Raw genomic sequence first — 19,836 nt, forward strand, 5'->3', positions numbered from 1 at the left:
TAAGTGGGCTTGGCCAGAGACCAATTGTTGACCAATCAAAGAGAGTCTTGAGTGTTTTGGGGCTTATAAACCCTAAGAAATATTAACAGACTTATGGGCAGAGCAACCACAAGTAAGAGGATGGAAGGCTGAGAAAGAAAGGAAAGGAAAGGAAAAGATCTCCTTTTGTTGGGGATCTGCAGGGCCCTCTTCCTGTTCCATCAAATTATGAACTACTCCAAAGAAGGATCAGGGTCATCTCTGAAGATGATCAGGATCCCATTGGTTCAGGTTTGAATTCAAAAAGAGTTCGGCACTGAACCAAAATAGATTTAACAATAGAATAATGAAGTAGCCATTTGAATCATCTCATTAGACCTCTAGTACCCTAGGCTTAGGGTACTTCATTGGTGTCATGATTCTTGGCTAGGTCCTTTTATTAAAAAACAAAACTCTGCCTGAATTAGTGGGGAATCTTTATACCCAAAGGCCAAAGTATAGCATTTCAACTCCAGAGAGACATGGAACTAACTGGTTTTGTGTTCTTAAGCTCCCTCTGGTGGTTTCATTTTTTTGCACATGAAGGAATTTTTTTTTTTTTTTAGAGCTATGTAGATTTCTTTGAACCAAAGAAAGATATCTTCTACCAGAGTCATCACTTTGATCTAAAATATAAGTATCCAACCTTTTAGTTCTACTGGGCCACATTGCCCAACAAAAAACTTATCAAAGGCCACATATAGAATTTAATATTTATTAATGTCTATAACATAACCCGTATTATCAATGAATATAGTAAAATGTAAAAATGACACATGTAATAAAGCTTTGAGGGCCACCTATGACTGAGCCATAGGTTGGACATACATGATCTAAAAGGATATTGAGGAGAAAAAATTGGACCTTAACAAGCCTTGCTAATTAATCTTTATTTTTCTTCTAAGATTACCATGTTTAGAATAAACAATGTCAAGGCAATAAAATTTACTAAACATTAAAAGTAAAATTGAAGCATTAGATATGACTTATTATAAGACCCATTGAAATACTCCCATACGAAACAAAATTCATAATTCTAGAAAATGTATCTTATACCAATTAAATATTTCTATTCCAGGGGGATTTTTCAGAGAAGCAAAGTTAAATGGATATTTTTAGTTTTATGGAAACAGACCAGCTGTTTCCAGGGACTCAATTTATACAAAATACACCTTTTAGTTAGAAGATCAGCTTTTCTTCAGGAGCATCCATGAATGTCCTCAAACTTTATAAGTTCATTCACACACAATGTAGAGTGCAAGATAGATCCTGTGGGATCAAATGCTTTATGGAAAGTAAAACGGAGGTTATGAAACATGAGGCCTCATTCTTTTGCTATACTTTTAGTTTATTCTCTCCTAAAATATGTTGACTTTCTCAAGTAGAACACAATAGCTATTTAGGACATGTACAATGTCAACATCTTAGTGTGGTATGGTAGCTAGAATGCTAGTTTTGGAGATAGAAAACTTGTATTTAAATCCTATCTCAGATACTTACTAGCTCTATAACATGGCAGATCTGTAAAGGCTCCAAGACTAAAATAAGAAGGGACCTTATGGGTCATCCAGTTCATTCATGGAAACCTGTTCCAATCTAGCTTGAGAGACTTAGTAGTTTTTGGCCCTGAGCCCACTGCCTCAGTTTTCTCATTTGTAAAATGAGAGTAATAAAAGTACCTCCCCTCCAGGGCTATTGCAAAGACAACAATAAGATATTTGTAAACTGCTTTATGAACTTAAAGTGCCTTAGGAATACTTGGTGTTATTAGTAGTCAATAAGAATTTATTAAATACCTGACTTTATGGCATATACTATGCTAAGGAGTGGAAAAGGTTGCCTTTGACCTCAAGGATTTTACAATTTTATGTGGGGGACACAATATGTAAACAATTAGATGCAAGTAAACCATGTACAGGATAAATAGGAAATAAATTACAGAAGGAAGACAATAGAATTGAGGCATTAAGAAAGCCTTCTTGAGATTTTAGCTTGCACTTGAAGGATACCATGAAAACTCAGAGGCCAGAGTGAGGAAGGAGAGAGTGCATCCCAGGCATGAGAGGCTTCCTATGAAAAAGGCCCTGGATGGAGAAATGGATTGTCTTGTCCAAGGGATAGGAGATCAGAGAGAATGGATCAGGGGAAAACTTGGAAAGATGGAGGAGACTACGGTATTACTAGTCAGAGAATTTTTTATTTAGTCCTGGAGGTAATAGGGAGCCTGTGGAGTTGATTTAATAAGAGGGGAGAAGGATGACTTGGTTGAACCTGTGCTTTAGGAAAATAATTTTAGTAGTTGAATGAAGATGGATTGGACTGGGGAAAAATTGGAGGCAGGAAGAACAGCCAGGAGGTGATTGATGGCTTGTCCAGGTTGGTTGCAATGTCAGGAGAAGGTAAAACTGACAACCTTGGCACTGACCTAGATATGGAGGGAGTGGAGATAGTGAGGAGTTGAGAATGACTCTTATGAGCCTTGAGGATTGGAATAGTCATGTTGCTTATCCTTCATTCTCAAAGAAGTCCATGACATTAGGGGAAGTGATTCCATGAATTGGATTTGAGTAAAGGGGTGTTGTGCTGGGTCACCAACCTCACTTCCTCCTTGGGAGCCATCTGAGTCCAATGGCCAGATATGAAAGGGGAGAGGGCTAGGGGAGGGGGAAGATAATGAGTTCTGTTTTGGATGTGTTATGTTTAAGATGTCTACTGGGCAGCCAGATTGAGATAAATCTAATAGACCGTTGAAGATTCATCTGAAAATCAATAGAAAGATTAGAGCTGAATAAGTAGATTTGAGAATCATCAGGATAGAGATGATAACTGAATTAATGGGAATCAACAGAATCACCACTATAGGAAGTAAAGATCTTCTCTTTTCATACATTTCTATATCAGGAATTTTTAACTTGGGTTGGGTTTAGGTAACATAAATTTGCAGTGAACTCAGCCATCACACTGAGACTTTTTCTAGGATGGTGCAACAGTTTGTGAGTAGGAATGGAGGTAGAGGTAAACCAAGATGGGTGCTTGGCAAAGGAGAAATGGCAGAGATAGGCAGCCATTCTTGCTGTGAAAAAAAGTATTTTTCCATACTATTGAAGTGAGAATTATTGTTCTTCTCATTGTAGATTATTACAGTTATATCCATCCTTTGTTTTACTATACACACATGATTTTAAGAAGTATTGAAAAATTTTCAAAAATTAACAAAAATATATAGAACAGGGAGAAGGAAACAGATTTTCCTTTCACTCTATCCTTCCTCAAAAATGCTATGGGCAGCCAAGTGGCACAGCGGACAGAGCACCAGCCCTGGGGCCAAGGGACACCCCAGAGACCCAGCAACCACCTGGCCCTGTGGTTCCAGACAGGCCACTCAATCCTAGTACTTTGCAAAAAAGTAAAAAAGAAAATGTGTTACATCTGACTATCCTCTCCTATGATCTAACCTCTCTATCACCCACATCCTCCCACTTCCCCCTTTCTCCCCCTTTCTCTCCTTTTTACTTTAGATGTCTATACCCTATTGTGTATGCTGTTTCCTCTCTAAGCCATTTCTGATGAGAGTGAAGGTTCCCTCATTCCCCCTCATCTTCCCCCTTTCCATATCCTTGCAAAAGCTCATTGTATAAAAATATATATCTTTTATACAAAATATCTTAGCCTATTTCACCTCTCCTTTGCATTTCCCTTTTAGCCATTGACTCCATTTTTACAATATATTATATTTTCAAATGCAGCTCTCTCCTGTGCTTCATCTATAAAAGCTCCTTCTACCTGCTCTATTAAATGAGAAGTTTCATATGAGTATTATCAGTGTCATTTTTCTATGCAGGAATACATGCAATTCTTCATCATTAAGTCCCTCATATTTTACCCTTCTCCTCTGCTCTCTATGCTTCACCTGAGTCCTGTATTTGAATATCATTTCTGTTCAGCTCTGGTCATTTCAACAAGAACATTTGAAATTCCCCTGTTTCATTGAAAGTCCATCTTTTCCCCTTGAGGAGGATGTTCAGTTTTTCAGTTCAGTTGATTCTCAGTTGCATTCCAAGCTCCTTTGCCTTCCGGAATATTATATTCCAAGCCCTATGAACCCTTAATGTTGTTGCTGCTAAGTCCTGTGTGATCCTGACTGCAGCTCCATGATATTTGAATTGTGTCCTTCTGGCTGCTTGTAATATTTTCTTTTTAACTTGGGAGTTCTGGAACTTGGCTACAATATTCCTGGGCATTGTTTTGTTTGGATTTCTTTCCAGGGGAGATTGATGGATTCTCTCAATTTCTATTTTACTCTCTGCTTCTAGGATATCAGGGCAGTTTTCCTGTAGGAATTCCTTAAAAATGAGGTCATGACTTTCAGGTATCCCAATAATTTTTAAATTATCTTTCCTGAATCTGTTTTCCAGATCAATTGTTTTTTTTCAAGGAGATTTTTCACATTTTCTTATTTTTCACTTTTGGTGTTGAACTATGGTGTCTTGATTTCTCACAAAGTTATCAGCTTCCTTTAACTCCATTCCACACCTGAAGGATTTGTTTTCCTCAGAGAGCTTTCTTATCTCCTTTTCCATTTGGCCAATTCTGCTTTTGAAAGCATTCTTTTCCTTAATTACTTTTTTTTTTTAGATTTTTTCAAGGCAAATGGGGTGAAGTGACTTGCCCAAGGCCACATGGCTAGGTAATTATTAAGTGTCTGAGGTCGGATTTGAATTCAGTCAGGTCCTCCTGACTTCAAGGCTGGTGCTCTATCCACTGTGCCACCTAGCCACCCCTCCTCAATTACTTTTTGAACTGTTTTATCCATTTGACCCAAGCTGATTTTTAATGTTATTTTCTTTTTTTTTTTTAGAAAGACTTCATTTATTTTGAGTTTTACAATTTTCCCCCCATTCTTGCTGCCCTCCTCCCACCCCCCACAGAAGGCATTCTGTTAGTCTTTACATTGTTTCCATGGTATACATTGATCCAAGTTGAATGTGATGACAGAGAAATCATATCCTTAAGGAAGAAAAATAAAGTGTGAGATAGCAAAATTACATAATAAGATAATGGGTTTTTTTTCCCCCCCTAAATTGAAGGTAATAGTCTTTGGTCTTTGTTCAAAGTCCACAATTCTTTCTCTGGATACAGATGGTATTCTTCATTGCAGATAGCCAAAAATTGTCCCTGGTTGTTGCACTGATGGAGTGAACAAGTCCATCAAGGTTGATCATCACCCCCATGTTGTTGTTAGGATGCACAATGTTTTTCTGGTTCTGCTCATCTCACTCAGCATCAGTTCATTGAAATCCTTCCAGGCTTGCCTGAATTCCCATCCCTCCTGATTTCTAATAGAACAATAGTCTTCCATCACATACATATACCACAGTTTGTTAAGCCATTCGCCAATTGAAGGACATTTACCTGATTCCCAATTCTTTGCCACCAAAAACAGGGCCATTATTAATGTTATTTTCTTAAGCATTTTTTTTGATCTCCTTGACTAAGCTGCTGACTTCTTTTTCATGTTTTTCCCACATCTTATTTCTTTTCTCAATTTCTCTTCTATCTTCCTTACTTGATTTTCAAAATCTTTTTTTTTGAACTCTGTCATAGCCTGAGCCCAACTTCCGTTTTTCTTTGAATCTTAGATGTAGAAGCTTGGACTTTGTCATCTTCATATTGAGTATTTTGGTCCTCCATGGTACCAAAGTAATTGTCTATGGTCAGGTTCCTTTTTTGTTTTTTTATTTACTCATTATCCCATCCTGTGCCTGATTTTAGGGTGCTTCCTGAGTTTTTGAGTATTATTGGGACACCCCCTCAAGGCCCTAAGTGTGTGAGGCTCCAACTGCTCTCCTGGTCTGTGAATGATCACAAGCTCACCCCTCTGCCATGGGGCTATGGGGGGGGGGGGGGGGCTGCTCTATGGGAGGCCTAGACTGCGACCAGGGTCTTATTGTGGTCAGGGACAGAGGACAGACCTCAGCAGTCTCCTCCCACTCCCTTACCTTTGGTAGGCTGAGCACTCAGGGCTCAGCTACCTGGAAGCTCCTGCTGGGCAATTACACAGCCCTGCTTCCGTTTCCTGGATCTGGGCTGCCATGGCCATGCTCCGGGCCTGGGCTTCATGCTCACTCTGGCAGATGTCTCCCTGCTGATCTTCTAAGGTGTGCTTGATGTACCCTGGTGTGCAGGGCAGGAAACTATTTCTGCTGTTGGGAGCCACCACTCCCAGGTGCCCTGGGGCTGTTTCCAGCAGGCTGAAGTTTCTTTGCTCTGTTGTGGCCACCCCTCCAACCCCATGGAACAGAGTTTTTCCACTATTTTCCAGGTTACCTTGGGCTGGAGAATTGCCTCGCTGGATTTTTCTATGGGTTCTGTCTCTTGAAAATTTAGAATCATAATTTTAATGTTTTTGAAATATTTTGGAGAGAGCACCTAAGAGAGTCTCTTCTCCAGCTGCCATCTTGGCTCCCCCCCCAAGGCAATAGATGTTATAAAAATCATTTTTAATGAAAGGATGTCATGATTCCAAAAAGATTTTTAATCATCAGTGTAGTCATTGGGAGAAATGGTGGGTTACTTTTTCAAAGTTATTATCACATGATCACGAAAATTATAACAAAAAGAAAAAATCTTCCCAATGTGATGGTTTTTAGTAAAAACAATCTGATGACTTATTTGATGTAAATAGGAAAAGAAGAGTTCCATTTGTAGGAAAAGTGTATTTGAGATTATAGAGGAAGCATAGATTTTGCAGTTTATTGTTTTTATGATAAAATGTGAAAAAAATATTGTTGAGAAAAGAGAGCATGTGTATTTGTGTGTGGAAGAGAGAAAATGATGCAGAAATCATGAAAAGCAGAAAATGATGACATAGTCAAAAAATATTAATTATAATCAAGAATACTTTGGGTTGGAGCAGCTAGGTGGCACAGTGAGTAGGTAGAGCTCCAGCCTTGGAGCCAGGAAGACCTGAATTCAAATCCAGCCTCAGGCACTTATTAATTATCTAGCTATGTAACCTTGGGCAAGTAACCTAACTCCATTGCCTTGCAAAAAATAAAAATAAAAAAGAAGAAGAAGAATGCTTGCTTTGGGTCACTTAGAATATTATGTCTATGTACAAAGAAAGATAGACTTTCTTCCTCATTCTAAGAAATTCTCCTGAGAGAACATTATAGAAGATGCAGTTTGTGGGGTGTGTGTGTGTGTGTGTGTGTGTGTGTGTGTGTGAGAGAGAGTGAGAGAGAGAGAGAGAGAGAGAGAGAGAGAGAGAGAGAGAGATCTATATATTACTTTTGCTCCCATCTCTTTAAAAAAGTCTTCAGAGACAAACCTGAAGCAATTTTTGTACTCTAGTACTTTCCCTAGGATATAAGAAACTTATAAAGCAAGATAAGAAGTTTTTTGGATAGTGAGTTACAACAGCTGTCATGGGTACCTCTTTAGTATAATAGCTTGCATTTATATAGCACCTGGGCAGCTCAGTGGTACCATGGATAGAGGCCTGGCTCTGAAGTCAGGAAGACTCCTGAATTCAAATCCAACTTCAGACACAACTAGCTATGTAATCCTGGGCAAGTCACTTAACTTACCTTAGTTTCTTTATCTACAAAATGAGCAAGTCATTCTGGTTTTTTTACTTGAACATGACTAAAATAAATGACTAAATAACAAATATTGTGCTAAGTACTTTACAATTATTAATTCATTTGATCTTCACAACCAGCTTGAGAGGTAGGTGCTATTATTATCCTTATTTACAAATGAGGAAATTGAGGCAGAGGTGAAGTGACTTGCCCAGAGTCACACAGCTAGTAAATATCTGAGGCCAGGTTTGAATTCAAATCTTCCTGACTCTAAGCTCCTCAGTGTCTTGTATTCATCTGTTGGTGATATCCATGCAGCTTACCACCTTCCTTGCTGGGACAATAACTGATTTGGTCTGGGGTCCAGTATCTCTGTCATTACTCTCTAGTCTTACCAGGTACACACAGAGTCTGCCAAGTTTCTTCTTTTCAGATTCCTATCTGCCCTGTTCTGTGAAACCTAATCATGTCTTTCCTCTGATAGGGGGAGTGACAGCTTTATGCTGGGACCCCGTTCACCGTGTGCTGTTCTCTGGTAGTTCTGATCACTCTGTCATCATGTGGGACATTGGGGGCAGAAAAGGAACAGCGATTGAACTTCAAGGACACAAGTAAGTCAGAGAGAGCCTACCACTTGCTGCAGCTGTGTCATCCTTTTACAGAAGAAAAGTGAACAAGTCTTTCATTTGGAAGCTACAGCTCAGGGACTTGTTAAAGGAGCTTAGTTGAAGCTCAAGAAATGTGCTTCTTGCTTTAATGGGTCTTAAGGTCAAGTATGTAGGTCAAGTCTCCAAGCTTTTATTAAGTTCTTTCTATGTTCCAGTCAAAGTGCCAGATGCTAGGGATGCAAAGAAAGGCAAACAAAAAAATAACAAACCTTTTTACTTTTCTTGTTTTAATTCAAGGATAATATTTAGAAATAAAAAAAATCTTAGCACTACATATAAGGTTAAAGAGACTGTTGGAAGAAATAAAATGGGTTTGGCAAGAGCAAAAAAAAAAAAGCATCTAGGAAGCAGGACCAATGCTGTCAAGAGGAGGGAATACAATTACTTCTACTACTCTTGAAAGAAAAATGGCTACTTTGTTGATATATCATGAAACTGTTCATTTGTAAGGAGCCAATTTTATTTTTAAAATTTTTCCAAGTTCTTTCAAAATATACATTATTTCATTTGAACTTCATATATCTAGGAGGGAAATATTTATTGCCCATTTTTCATAGAAGAATATGAAGGTCCAAAGAGTTGGTAAGCAACCAAATATGCATGGTTCTTAAGAGTCAGACCTAGAGCTCAGCTCTTCTGAGCCTTTGTTCAATGCTCTGCTTCTTGTACCTTAGGGACTCTTCTGACTCCACAGTCATTGCTTTAGTATAACATATTGCCTCCTAAATAAAATATAATTTGCCTTTTCTATTTGTAGAACATGCTGTCAAAAATTTGAATTAGAAATTCCTTGTTAAGTTATGAAGAATACAGTATCACAATATGAATGGTCCTGGATTTAATGCTTTTTTTTTGAGTATGCTATTAAATTTGCTATTGTGTATTTTAGTTAGAATAAAAAAGTATCAGCCTCATTTTGAAAGACTGATGATAACTGATAGTAAAACTACTCACTTAATTTTGATTTTTTTCACTTTAATTTTAAGAATTATTCAATTTACACACTGTTAACTTACTGAAACTGTCCAGTAGCATTTCCTAAGAGCATAAATAAAAACCTTTTACTTATTATTGTTTTAATTTAAGAATAATTTTCAAAAATCAATTTAGCTTTCTTAGTTATATAAAAATCTCATCATTGTCTAAAGTTGATTTAGGCACTAGTGAAGGCATTATTTGACTAGTGTTAAAATACTTTTAAGTTAGAATAAAATGCAGAATTTTCTTCTTCATGATATTATTTGTAATCATAGTATATTCTTGCTTTTATTCCTTTGCTGCAAATGAGAAAACATTGATTGTATTGTGGGAGGAGAAGTAAAGAAAGGGTTCCCTGTTTCTGGCTATTTTTGTCTGATGTTTAGTTATTTTGTCAGAGCCTCTGATAGATGTGTTAGAAAACTTCACTAGACATTTATAGACTTTTAGCAACTCTAACATATGTATCAAATTATATTCTTACAAAATATTCAGATTTCTTAATTGATTTCAGGTTAACAATCTCTTAATACTTTGTAAGGACTTTTCCAAATATCTAATTTCTTTATTTTTATTAAATGGTAACTTGATTTAAAATAAAGTCAAACAATAATAGATTAGCCATATCTATAACTAGCAAGTTTTTTTTGCTGTTAATACTAATTATGAAAAAATTTCAACAAGGATGATGTTGATAAACTTGGAAGAATTAATCATTTTTGTACCAAGAAGTAATATTTGAAAATGATGGAAAAATAATTAATTCATCCAGTCTAAATATTAGTGACAAACAAGTAAGCAAAAGTACCATCTATTAAGCATAGAATTATAAATTTCTCTCTCACTGAATTATTATACCACTAGGGTAAGATTGGGGAATGTAAATTATCATAGAGAATAAATAACATAATACTGTATCAAGTCTGGATCTGGATTCAAGGATTCTCTGACATTTCCATCATCTCTACTTATGTGAAATTGAGGGTATTTCTCTATTTGCTTGTCTATCTATCTATCTGAAGTAGTCAGGCTTCTCGGCTAATAGAGAGCTGGGCCTGGGTCAGGAAGACCTGAGTTCAAATGTAGACTCAGACATTTACCAGCTCTGTGCCTCTGGATGCTTAACCTCTGTCTACCCATTTTCTCAACTATAAAATGAGGATAACAGTAACACTACTTCCCCAGATTGTTGTGAGGATCAAAACAATAATATTTGTAAAAGCACATAGTCTAGTGATTGGCACTAAGTGCTTAATAAAGGGGGTGCTTAATAAGTATTTGTTTCATCTGTCTGCCTATCATCTATTTCCATTGGTATATAATTAATGGTTACTAGACACTCTCTGTCATTGACATTCCCTAAGCATAGAAGGATTCATTCCCACACACCAGAACTATGGGACATTGGGTTCAAGTTTGGTCTGGCCTTGGCTACAGCAGAGTTTCTTAACATGTCATTCATTAACTTTTTAAAAAAATAATTATTTTGATACAACTTGTTTCCTTTCAGCCCTATGTATTTTGCTTTATAAATGTAAAACCTTAATTATAAAAAGGGGTCTATAGGCCAAACTAGATGGCCAGAAGATTCCAGAATACACAGAAAAGATTAAGAACTGCTCTTGAGGACCCCCAAATATGTAGAACAATTCTTATATATGTCTAAATGGGCCTTAGATGAACTCCCTAAGATTGAATTGTTTATCTACCCAACTGGTCCCCTAAAGACTTTAGATCTGGTTCTGAGTTAGGAATTAAATTCACTATTCACTGGATTCTTAATGGGTTGCCTCACACATGATGTCTGGGGATTAAAAGAAAATTATCCTTCTGTCAGATCCTAGACTTTTTTCGATCTATTTTTGGAAGATTCAGACACTCTTGTCCTTCTCCCAGAAGGATGCACAGACCTGATGGTAAAGGACATTAGAAGTTTCTACTTGTTAGATCCTAGTGGTTATATAATATGAATTTCTTTGTGCTTCTAAACTGCCTAAAAAAATAAATTTTTTTCCTCCTCTGGAGGGGCCCCCATGTGTGAGATAATGGCCATTGTGTTGGGGATAGCTAGTTGGTGAGGTGATCAGAATGTCCAAGGCCAAGCTTGGAATCAGGAAGACTGACCTACTTAAGTTCAAATCTGGTCTCAGACACTTACTAGCTGTGTGACCCTGGAAAAGTCACTTAACCCTATTTGCCTTAGTTTCCTCATCTGTAAAATGAGCTGGAGAAGAAAAAGGCAAAGATCTCCAGTTTATCTTTGCCAAGAAAACTACAAAGAGGGTCATGAAGAATCAGACATAACTGAACAAAAGCCACTGTGTTAAGGTGTTTTTTAAGAATTGGAACCTGGGGTGGCTAGGTGGTGTAGTGGATAAAGCACCAGCCTTGGAGTCAGGAGTACCTGGGTTCAAATCTGGTCTCAGACACTTAATAATTACCTAGCTGTGTGGCCTTGGGCAAGCCACTTAACCCCATTTGCCTTGCCAAAAAACCTAAAAGAAAAATTGGAACCTTCTGTGATGTCACTTGGCTCCAGAGGTGAGGAAGAAGAAATATTTTTAATTCCTTTTGTTCATTCATCTGTAGAACTAGGGAAGCTGAGAGGAAGCAGGTTGGTTTACTCCTAAGTGAAGAAGTCCCAATCAGCTTTGTTACAGTGCTGGCTATTGAGACAGTTGCTGAGAGCTTGGCCCCTGAACACTGCCTTGGATTATTATTAACAGTCCCTGGTTCATCATCTAGTGGTTAATAGACACAGTCTGTATTTTCCTGCTGGTTAGGAATGTCAAAGCAATTCCTTATATGGTCCATTTATTTTTCCTTCCATATCCCATGAATTGTGAACCTTGTAACCAAATCACAGGAAGCTTATAAACAGATCTGCTGGACTTGATGTAGTTTCCCTTTTGCTTTTGTACACATGCATAGAGTTCATCCCAGGTCCTAATGCATCAATAACGTTGGAGCTAGGCAAGATAAATACAAAGATAGATAGAAACATTCTCATCCAATAGTTAGACAATAGCAATGACCAGAAACTCAGTCAATAGTCCACCTAACAAGGGCTGTTTATTTGCTGCCCCCAAAATGGAGTTATGAGTTATTTGAGAATAATTTCAGATGTCACAAATAAACTGCTTGATTTTTCCTGAAGTCTCCTTATCTCTGTTATTTTGGAATCCTGGCCATCCTTCCAGGCCCAGCGCAATGCTCACATTCTGATTTCTATCGCTAGACGTGATTTTTTTTCCCCTTTCATATGACCCTATAGCATTTTTATTCTTTTAAGTGCATTTCCTATTTCAATTTTTATTATACTTATTTATGTATTACCCACAAGCTTGTCAGTCAACAAAGATTGACTAAGTTTTTACTCTGTGCCAGGCCTTTTTAAAAAAAAAAGCAAAAAACACAGTTCTTGGTTAAGCAACTCACATTCTGGAGAAAAACAAAAAGGTGAATTAAATGTAATTTCAGAGGGAAGGAATTAGCAGAGGGTGGGACTAAGAAAAGCCTCTTGTTGAAAGTGGAATTTGATCTGATTCTCTTTTTTTGTTTGTTTTTTGTAAGGCAATGGAGTTAAGTGACTTGCCCAAGGTCACACAGCTAAGTGAGTTTTAAGTGTCTGAGGCTAAATTTGAATTCAGGACCTCCTGTCTCCAGTACTGGTGCTCTATCTACCGCACACCTAGCTGCCCCATGATCTGATTCTCAAAGGGAACCTGAGAAGCTCAGCAGAGAGAATGTTAAGAATGAGTGTTTTGTACTATTTATTTTTGTCCCTCTCTCAGACCCGGCACCATATGTTGAATCTAATAACTGCTTAATAAATGGTGCTTAATAGTAGATGCTTAATCAGTGTCTATGGAATGAATGAAAGTTTCTATTTCAAGGACTTCATTTTCCCTCTCTCTTTGTCTGTTGCTGATATTCCATTTCTTTTATAGTGACAAAGTCCAGGCCCTCTCCTATGCTCCACATACTCGACAGCTCATCTCTTGTGGAGGAGATGGTGGCATCGTGGTCTGGAACATGGATGTCCAAAGACAAGAGGTAGGCCTCCAGAGGCAGGCAGCTTCTTCAACCGTAGGGAGATTGAGCCCCAGGAGCCAAAATTCTCCTGAGGCAACCCTGCAGTTTTACATGATTAAGCCCATAAAGTATAATGTTATGATGGATGTCAGAATTAAGTCAGCAGGTAGGGGGAAATCCCATCATTCGTTACCCTTTAGGGATAGAAGAACCAAGATGTGGAATTAATTATTGCTGCCATAGAGCAAGAGATTTTAAAAGAACTTTGATTTTTCTCTAAGATTTCATCACTTGCTCTCCCACTAGCAATAAAAGTGTTCATAGGGAAATCTAAATGTCTATTTTAAGGTGATTATTCTTCTGTGCCATGTTAAGGCATGCTACTAAAATAGAATGCTCAAGTACTTTCTGTTATTGAGGGAAATTATGATGTTATTTAGAGAAATGATTGTTAAGTGTTTATTATTTGGGAAAGTTATGATACTTGACTCTTTTGAACAGGAAAAATTACTAGAATGGATTTCAAAATCACTGATTCTCATACTTCTGCTTGAGTGGTTACATACTACTAACCTCTTCCCCAAATAGTAGGTGCATTGGGCAATTCGGATAGGTCATTTTTAAATAATAAGCAATAGCATTCTTCTCAAATGACAGTTCTTTGGGAGGAGTGGGGAGGAAAACCTTTTGGTTTTACAGCAATTTTTTTGCCAAATTTCCAAAGATATAAACTCTGTAATTACCATTTTCCTATTTCTCTCAGATTGTTTTAAGAAGAATCAGCCAATATGTATGTAATCTTATCTTTGTAGTTTGTTTCCTTACTGTGTGCATAAAGGACATAGGAGGAGAGCTAGATTTAGAAAGACAACAGAGGCAGCCCCATGACTTCATGCCTCCCATTTTCTAAGAGTAGCTGTTATTATAGGCAATGTAATACCTTTTAAGAGCCATTACTTAAATGTTTAAGAAGATTAAAGCTTTATTTGTTCAATCCATTAATCCACAGGAGCTCTATTAGTAACTAATTAAAGTCAGTATTACTGTTAGGTAGTGGGGGAAAAAGTTTATTCCTGAAAAATACCTCTGAGCATGACAAAAGATGAAAATAGTTGTAGAAAGACAAGCAAGCCCATTAATGTTTTGTTGACAGAGCTTTGAATTGGTACAACCATTCTAGAAAGCATTTTGGAAATGTGCAAAGTGACTCTAGTGTCCATAACGTTTGATCCAGAGATTCCACTGAGAGGCATATACTCTTCAAAGAGATCACTGACATAAGGAAGGCTCCATATACTCCAAATAATTACAATAGCACTTTTCATGGTAGCAAAGAAGTGGAAAAAAAGCTATGCCCATGGATATAGGGAAAAGATAAACAGATTGTGGGTCAGTAATGTAATGAAATGTTTTTATGCTATAAGATAACAAATGTGATGAATACAGAGAACAGAAAGATTTACATCAACAGTTGCAAAGTGAAGTAAGTGGAGCCAGAAAAACAGCATACACAGATTATAAAATTATTAGAGGAAACTAAATGTTGTGAAACTCTAAAGAACAAGCATAAACCCAGAGAAATATCTGAAAATATCTTCTCCCCTTGCTCTTTTGCAGAGATGGGGATCCAGAGTGTGGAACATTGTATAAAACAAAAGAGTTTTTAGTTGTGTTTAATAGGTTATGCTAGATTTTTTCTCACTTTAAAATTTTTGTTGTTGGAGGGAGGAATGAGTAAAAGGGGGAAGTCTAGTCATATACAAAGAAAGGATAGCATAAAATATTTATCCCCCTTCCCCCCCCAAAGGCAAAACATCTTGATACTTTTTTTTTAGATTTTTTGCAAGGCAAATGGGGTTAAGTGGCTTGCCCAAGGCCACACAGCTAGGTAATTATTAAGTGTCTGATGCCGGATTTGAACTCTGGTGCTCTGTCCACTGTGCCATCTAGCTGCCCCATCGTGATACTATTAACAACAAGTGACATTTTTATTTGCAGACAAGGAATCTCAAGTTCAAATCCTGACTTTTCCACTTACTGCCTGTGGATTTTAGCAATCTATTTAAACTCTCTAGTTTTCAATTTCTTCATCTGTAAAATAAGGGGATTGGACTCAATAACCTCTAAGTTCCTTTCAGTTTTAGCTCTGTGAGCCTGTGGTCTTCTGAAAAGGTATTTATAGTGTGTTCTTCTATCCAGGAGAAGATTTGCACTATTAACAGCTTTAATTACCTGCTTGGTCATCTTTCACAATGTGACCTACTTTCATTTTGGAATGGTCAAACTTGGTTGTGCAAATACCTCTTTCTCTGCTTTTCTCTACTTTTCAACTCCTCCTTTAATTTTTTTTTTAAATTGATATTTTTTTCTTTCCATTTCTATCACAGAATTTATAGGTTGCCTTTGATAACATTGTAACCCAACTTTGGTATGAAGTCCACAAAGTATTAGGTTTTCAATTGTTAATTCAGTTTATAGAGCAGAGAACTTTTTTTTTATTTCATGGACCCCCTTGGGAACTCTGGCACAACTAATAGACCCCTTCTTAGAATAAGATTTTTGTTTTAGGTTGATTTTTTTTAAATTGATAACTGGAAGAGATGGTAAATTTCAGTTTGAAGGTAGAGAAAATAAAGATGTAATTTTCCCAATAATAATAACTAACATATTTACATAGAATTTTATGATATATAAAATGTTTCATAATAATACCTCATCTGGTCCTCACAATACCCCTAGGAGGTAGGTGCTATTATCTCCTTTTGATAGATGAGGAAATATAGGTTGAATTGCTCAGTATCATACAGCTAATAAGTGTCCAAAACAGGATTTAAACTCAAGTCTTCATAACTCTAGGTCCAGTGCTTACCATCCAGGAAGGAGCAATTCAGTGAAACATTTGCTTCTAGAAGGTGATCTTTGCACCTTTGTTTTATTTTTTTGTTTTTGTTTTTTTTAGATTTTTGCAAGGCAAATGGGGTTAAGTGGCTTGCCCAAGGCCACACAGCTAGGTAATTATTAAGTGTCTGAGACCGGATTTGAACCCAGGTACTCCTGACTCCAAGGCTGCTGCTTTATCCACTATGCCACCTAGCCGCCCCTCACCTTTGTTTTAGAAAGCATAGCCCAATACCTTGCATTGAGCAAATAACTTTGACTTGGGTAAACTAGAGATAGTAATAGAAGTAGGCAATATCAGACCTAGAACCTAAGAAGACCCATATCTCTTCTTCCAAAGCTGTTTTCACAGTCTGAAAGACCCATAACTACATTGGTATACTAGAACTAGATGAAGCTTCTCTATCTTTTTTAAAATCTTAAGACTGTTATGTTTTTGAAAATTTTGAAAATTTCCTTTTCCATCCCCTATGGAAGGTTGTCCTTGGGTATTCAGGAAATACCATAGCAGAGTGTAATCTTTGTAGCTGCTGGTTAGATTTTTTATGGCCACCAAATTCCCTTCTCTAACAATTCAATAAAACAATCATTTCGTAAAGATGTTAGGGACCACCATTGTTTGGAAATCACAACCCTGTACACATAGAAAATTTTCAGTCATGCTTTGCTCATTTCTAGATATTCTGTGTTCATTTTAGAATACATCTAAATTTCTCATCTTACTGTGGGGTAGGGGGAAAATTTGCTAATAAATTAACTATTGTAAGCTAAAAACCACTGTTCTTCCTAATTGTTCACAGACATTTTAAAATCTGTCCAACAGACTTCAGGTTAAGAACACTTGAGATAGAAAACATTAGAAATACTAGAGGAGTCTTAATGGGGGATATGAAATTTCAAACAGAATTTGAAAGATTGAGAATCCAAAAGTATAAAATCATCTTTTTATGAGCAAAGACCTGAATGCACTTGATCAGATCTCTAATAGTGAATATCATATGACTTCTTCATATATACCAAAGATTTTTAAAATAGACATATCTGGATTTGAAACTCCATTTTTCTTTAAAAAAAATTCAGCATGGAAAAGTAAACCTTTGGGAGGAAATGTTATTTTAAACTAAAAACTTTATAAATTTTATTTCAACAAATCTGGTACAGTCTGTCTTTAGTACTGACAAGAGACATGGACAAGAAACCAAATCAGGTCTTGGCCCTTTTCTTTGTTTCCAATCAGACAAACAGCTGAATCCGGCCTCAGTCTTAATATATCTACGTTTTAAGTTCCCTAGGATTCTTTTAAATAGGGATCTCAATCCCTTTGCTAAATGGCGACCTCTGTTAGGCTAAACGAAAGTGAAAAATAGCTAGTTTCCCTAACAACTTCTAAGTGCAAGTTAAAGTTGAATGACTACAATTGAAACAAGCAGACTTTTTATAGAAATATCATAAACAGCTAAGCATAATAGCATAGGTTTCTGAGAACAAAACTCAACCTTTTTAACCAAGTTGGAAGCAATTAGAGATGAGGTTTTTTTTTCCAAATTTTGTTGATATCTTTTGATTTTTTTTATACCATAATTATTTCCAAGTATATTTCCTTCCCATGCAGAACTCTCCCTTGTAACAAAGAAAAAGAGTTAAGCAACAAATCAGCTAATTTGGCTATCCCAAAGGAGATCATTTTGAACAAATGCTAATATATCCCCTGTGAGGAGTTTAATTTCTTCATCAGTAAAAGGAAAAGATTGACAGGACTAACTTAAGACCTCTTCCATAGTTAAATCCTCTGATCCTCAAAGAGGCAAGACCTCAACCAGTGCAAAGTCCTGCCTACTAATAGCTAAATGGTTCATAGTGTGCCTATGGAGCTGATGTAGAAGAGAATTTGTGAGTTGTCATTCTTTTATACTTGATGACAATATCAGCATCTTTTAATATAAAATAGGATATTATATATCTAATTAAATGAAGGGATCAGAACTATATACAAAGACCAATAAGGTTAAATGTTTTGTTGTTGTTGTTGTTGCTATTAAAAATTGTTAGGAATAGACTAAGTGAAAATAGTTGCAACTTTTAATCAGCAACATTATAAGCACATCTATCTAATTTATATTTTTTGATACAGATTTTGTCTTTATGTAAAACCTGGTGGACCTGTGTTCAAATCTCTCATGTTTGACCCATTGTGATTATGTTTTAATTTCTATTCAACATTTCACAGTAACATTTAAATCTTGTTCAGAACCTGAGATCCCCTCCCCTGAATTTAATGCCTCTATAAGTAGGCACTCTCTACAATTTTAAGTTTTTCAAGAAGACTGCAATGATGGAAGGCATTTTCCTATCTGAGACATCCTTGAAACCCCAGATCCTGGCCCCATCACTCTTTATTTACTTTATCTGTAATCATTTTGTTTGTTCAATCCCACCTCCTCCCGAAAGTATAAACTTGGAGACAGGGAGGGATACCATATGTTTTGTCCTGTTTATCCTCAGAAAGTATCAATGCTTGTGGATAAGTATTTTTTATCAGTTGCATCCATTTGAATGCCAGTTATCATTTTGGCCTCTTATATTTGTGTTTTTGTTAAGACTCCGGAATGGTTGGACAGTGATTCCTGTCAAAAGTGTGACCAGCCTTTCTTCTGGAACTTCAAGCAAATGTGGGACAGTAAAAAAATTGGCTTGAGACAGGTTAGTTCATTGAGTTCTTCTCATACACACACACACACACACACACACACACACACACACACACAAAATAACTTTATCTTATAAGATTATTTTGGAAAATTTACCATATAAATGATAAAATTGATTCTACTCAATTACACTTGGCTTATTATAATTAATTCTTCATGATCAGTTTTAAGAAAATGTAGTCACTTATCCACTTGATCTCCTGACCTCTTCAAACATAGCCAATCCTGTCTTTGACAGTTTCTTCTGCTTTGAATTATACTTGGCTTAGTCTTTCTTTTCTATAGTAAGAACCTGGAGGGTGCCAGGATATGTGGCCACACTCTGTTTTTCCAAGCTAAAGGTCAGCAAGCAGGCTTGGCATAATAACAATCCATTGCTCTTACCCTCTAGCATAATGTATTATTGCTTTGACCAGCACAAGGTGTTCTCTGAGGGTTTTGTGATTTTCATATTAATTGATAACTTCAGTTACCTCTCTTGATATTCTTAACAATTCCTGTACTTGTGTAACTGCTAAGCGAACTGAACCAGATGCTAACTCCTGTTCTTACCACATTAACTTTGGTTCTAAACCCCGCTGAATGTCACTAGGCTCAGCAACCCTAAAGACTTGAAACAATCATAAAACTCAATGATTCTGATAACTTAGGGATTGTTGCCACAGGACCCAAAAATGCCAGCCATGGAAACTGTTTACTCAGTACCTGAGAGTGATTGTGTTGTGGTTCCACCTTTTTGTGGTTTTCAGGCTAATAAGCCCTATCCTTCCCTCAGCACGTCAAGCCCTCTTTCTCAGGAAGGTGGACTTCTGCTTACCACATTTTCCTCACTTTGAAATTATTCAAACTTCTGTTTGATTCCTGACTGTCCTGTTTCTAGCCTGCTTTGTTTTGCTCTGACCAAACACAGGTTAGAGCCTGGTCCTGGTTCAGTTGTCAAGGGCAAGG

The 19,836-nt window shown here is 36.8% G+C and overlaps 1 protein-coding gene across 4 annotated transcripts in view; it reads left to right on the plus strand.

Moving 5' to 3' along the window:
- WDFY2 (WD repeat and FYVE domain containing 2) overlaps positions 1-19,836 on the plus strand; it is a 171,507-nt gene that overhangs the window by 130,532 nt on the left and 21,139 nt on the right. For all 4 annotated transcript variants that reach the window (XM_074217179.1, XM_074217181.1, XM_074217182.1 and 1 more), the window contains 3 exons: positions 8,086-8,212; positions 13,198-13,303; positions 18,779-18,880. In XM_074217179.1, coding sequence (XP_074073280.1) covers positions 8,086-8,212; positions 13,198-13,303; positions 18,779-18,880 — 335 coding nt within the window. The remainder of the gene's footprint in view (positions 1-8,085; positions 8,213-13,197; positions 13,304-18,778; positions 18,881-19,836) is intronic.

This window comes from Macrotis lagotis, chromosome 1 (assembly GCF_037893015.1).
Source record: "Macrotis lagotis isolate mMagLag1 chromosome 1, bilby.v1.9.chrom.fasta, whole genome shotgun sequence".
Taxonomy (NCBI): Eukaryota; Metazoa; Chordata; class Mammalia; order Peramelemorphia; family Peramelidae; genus Macrotis; species Macrotis lagotis.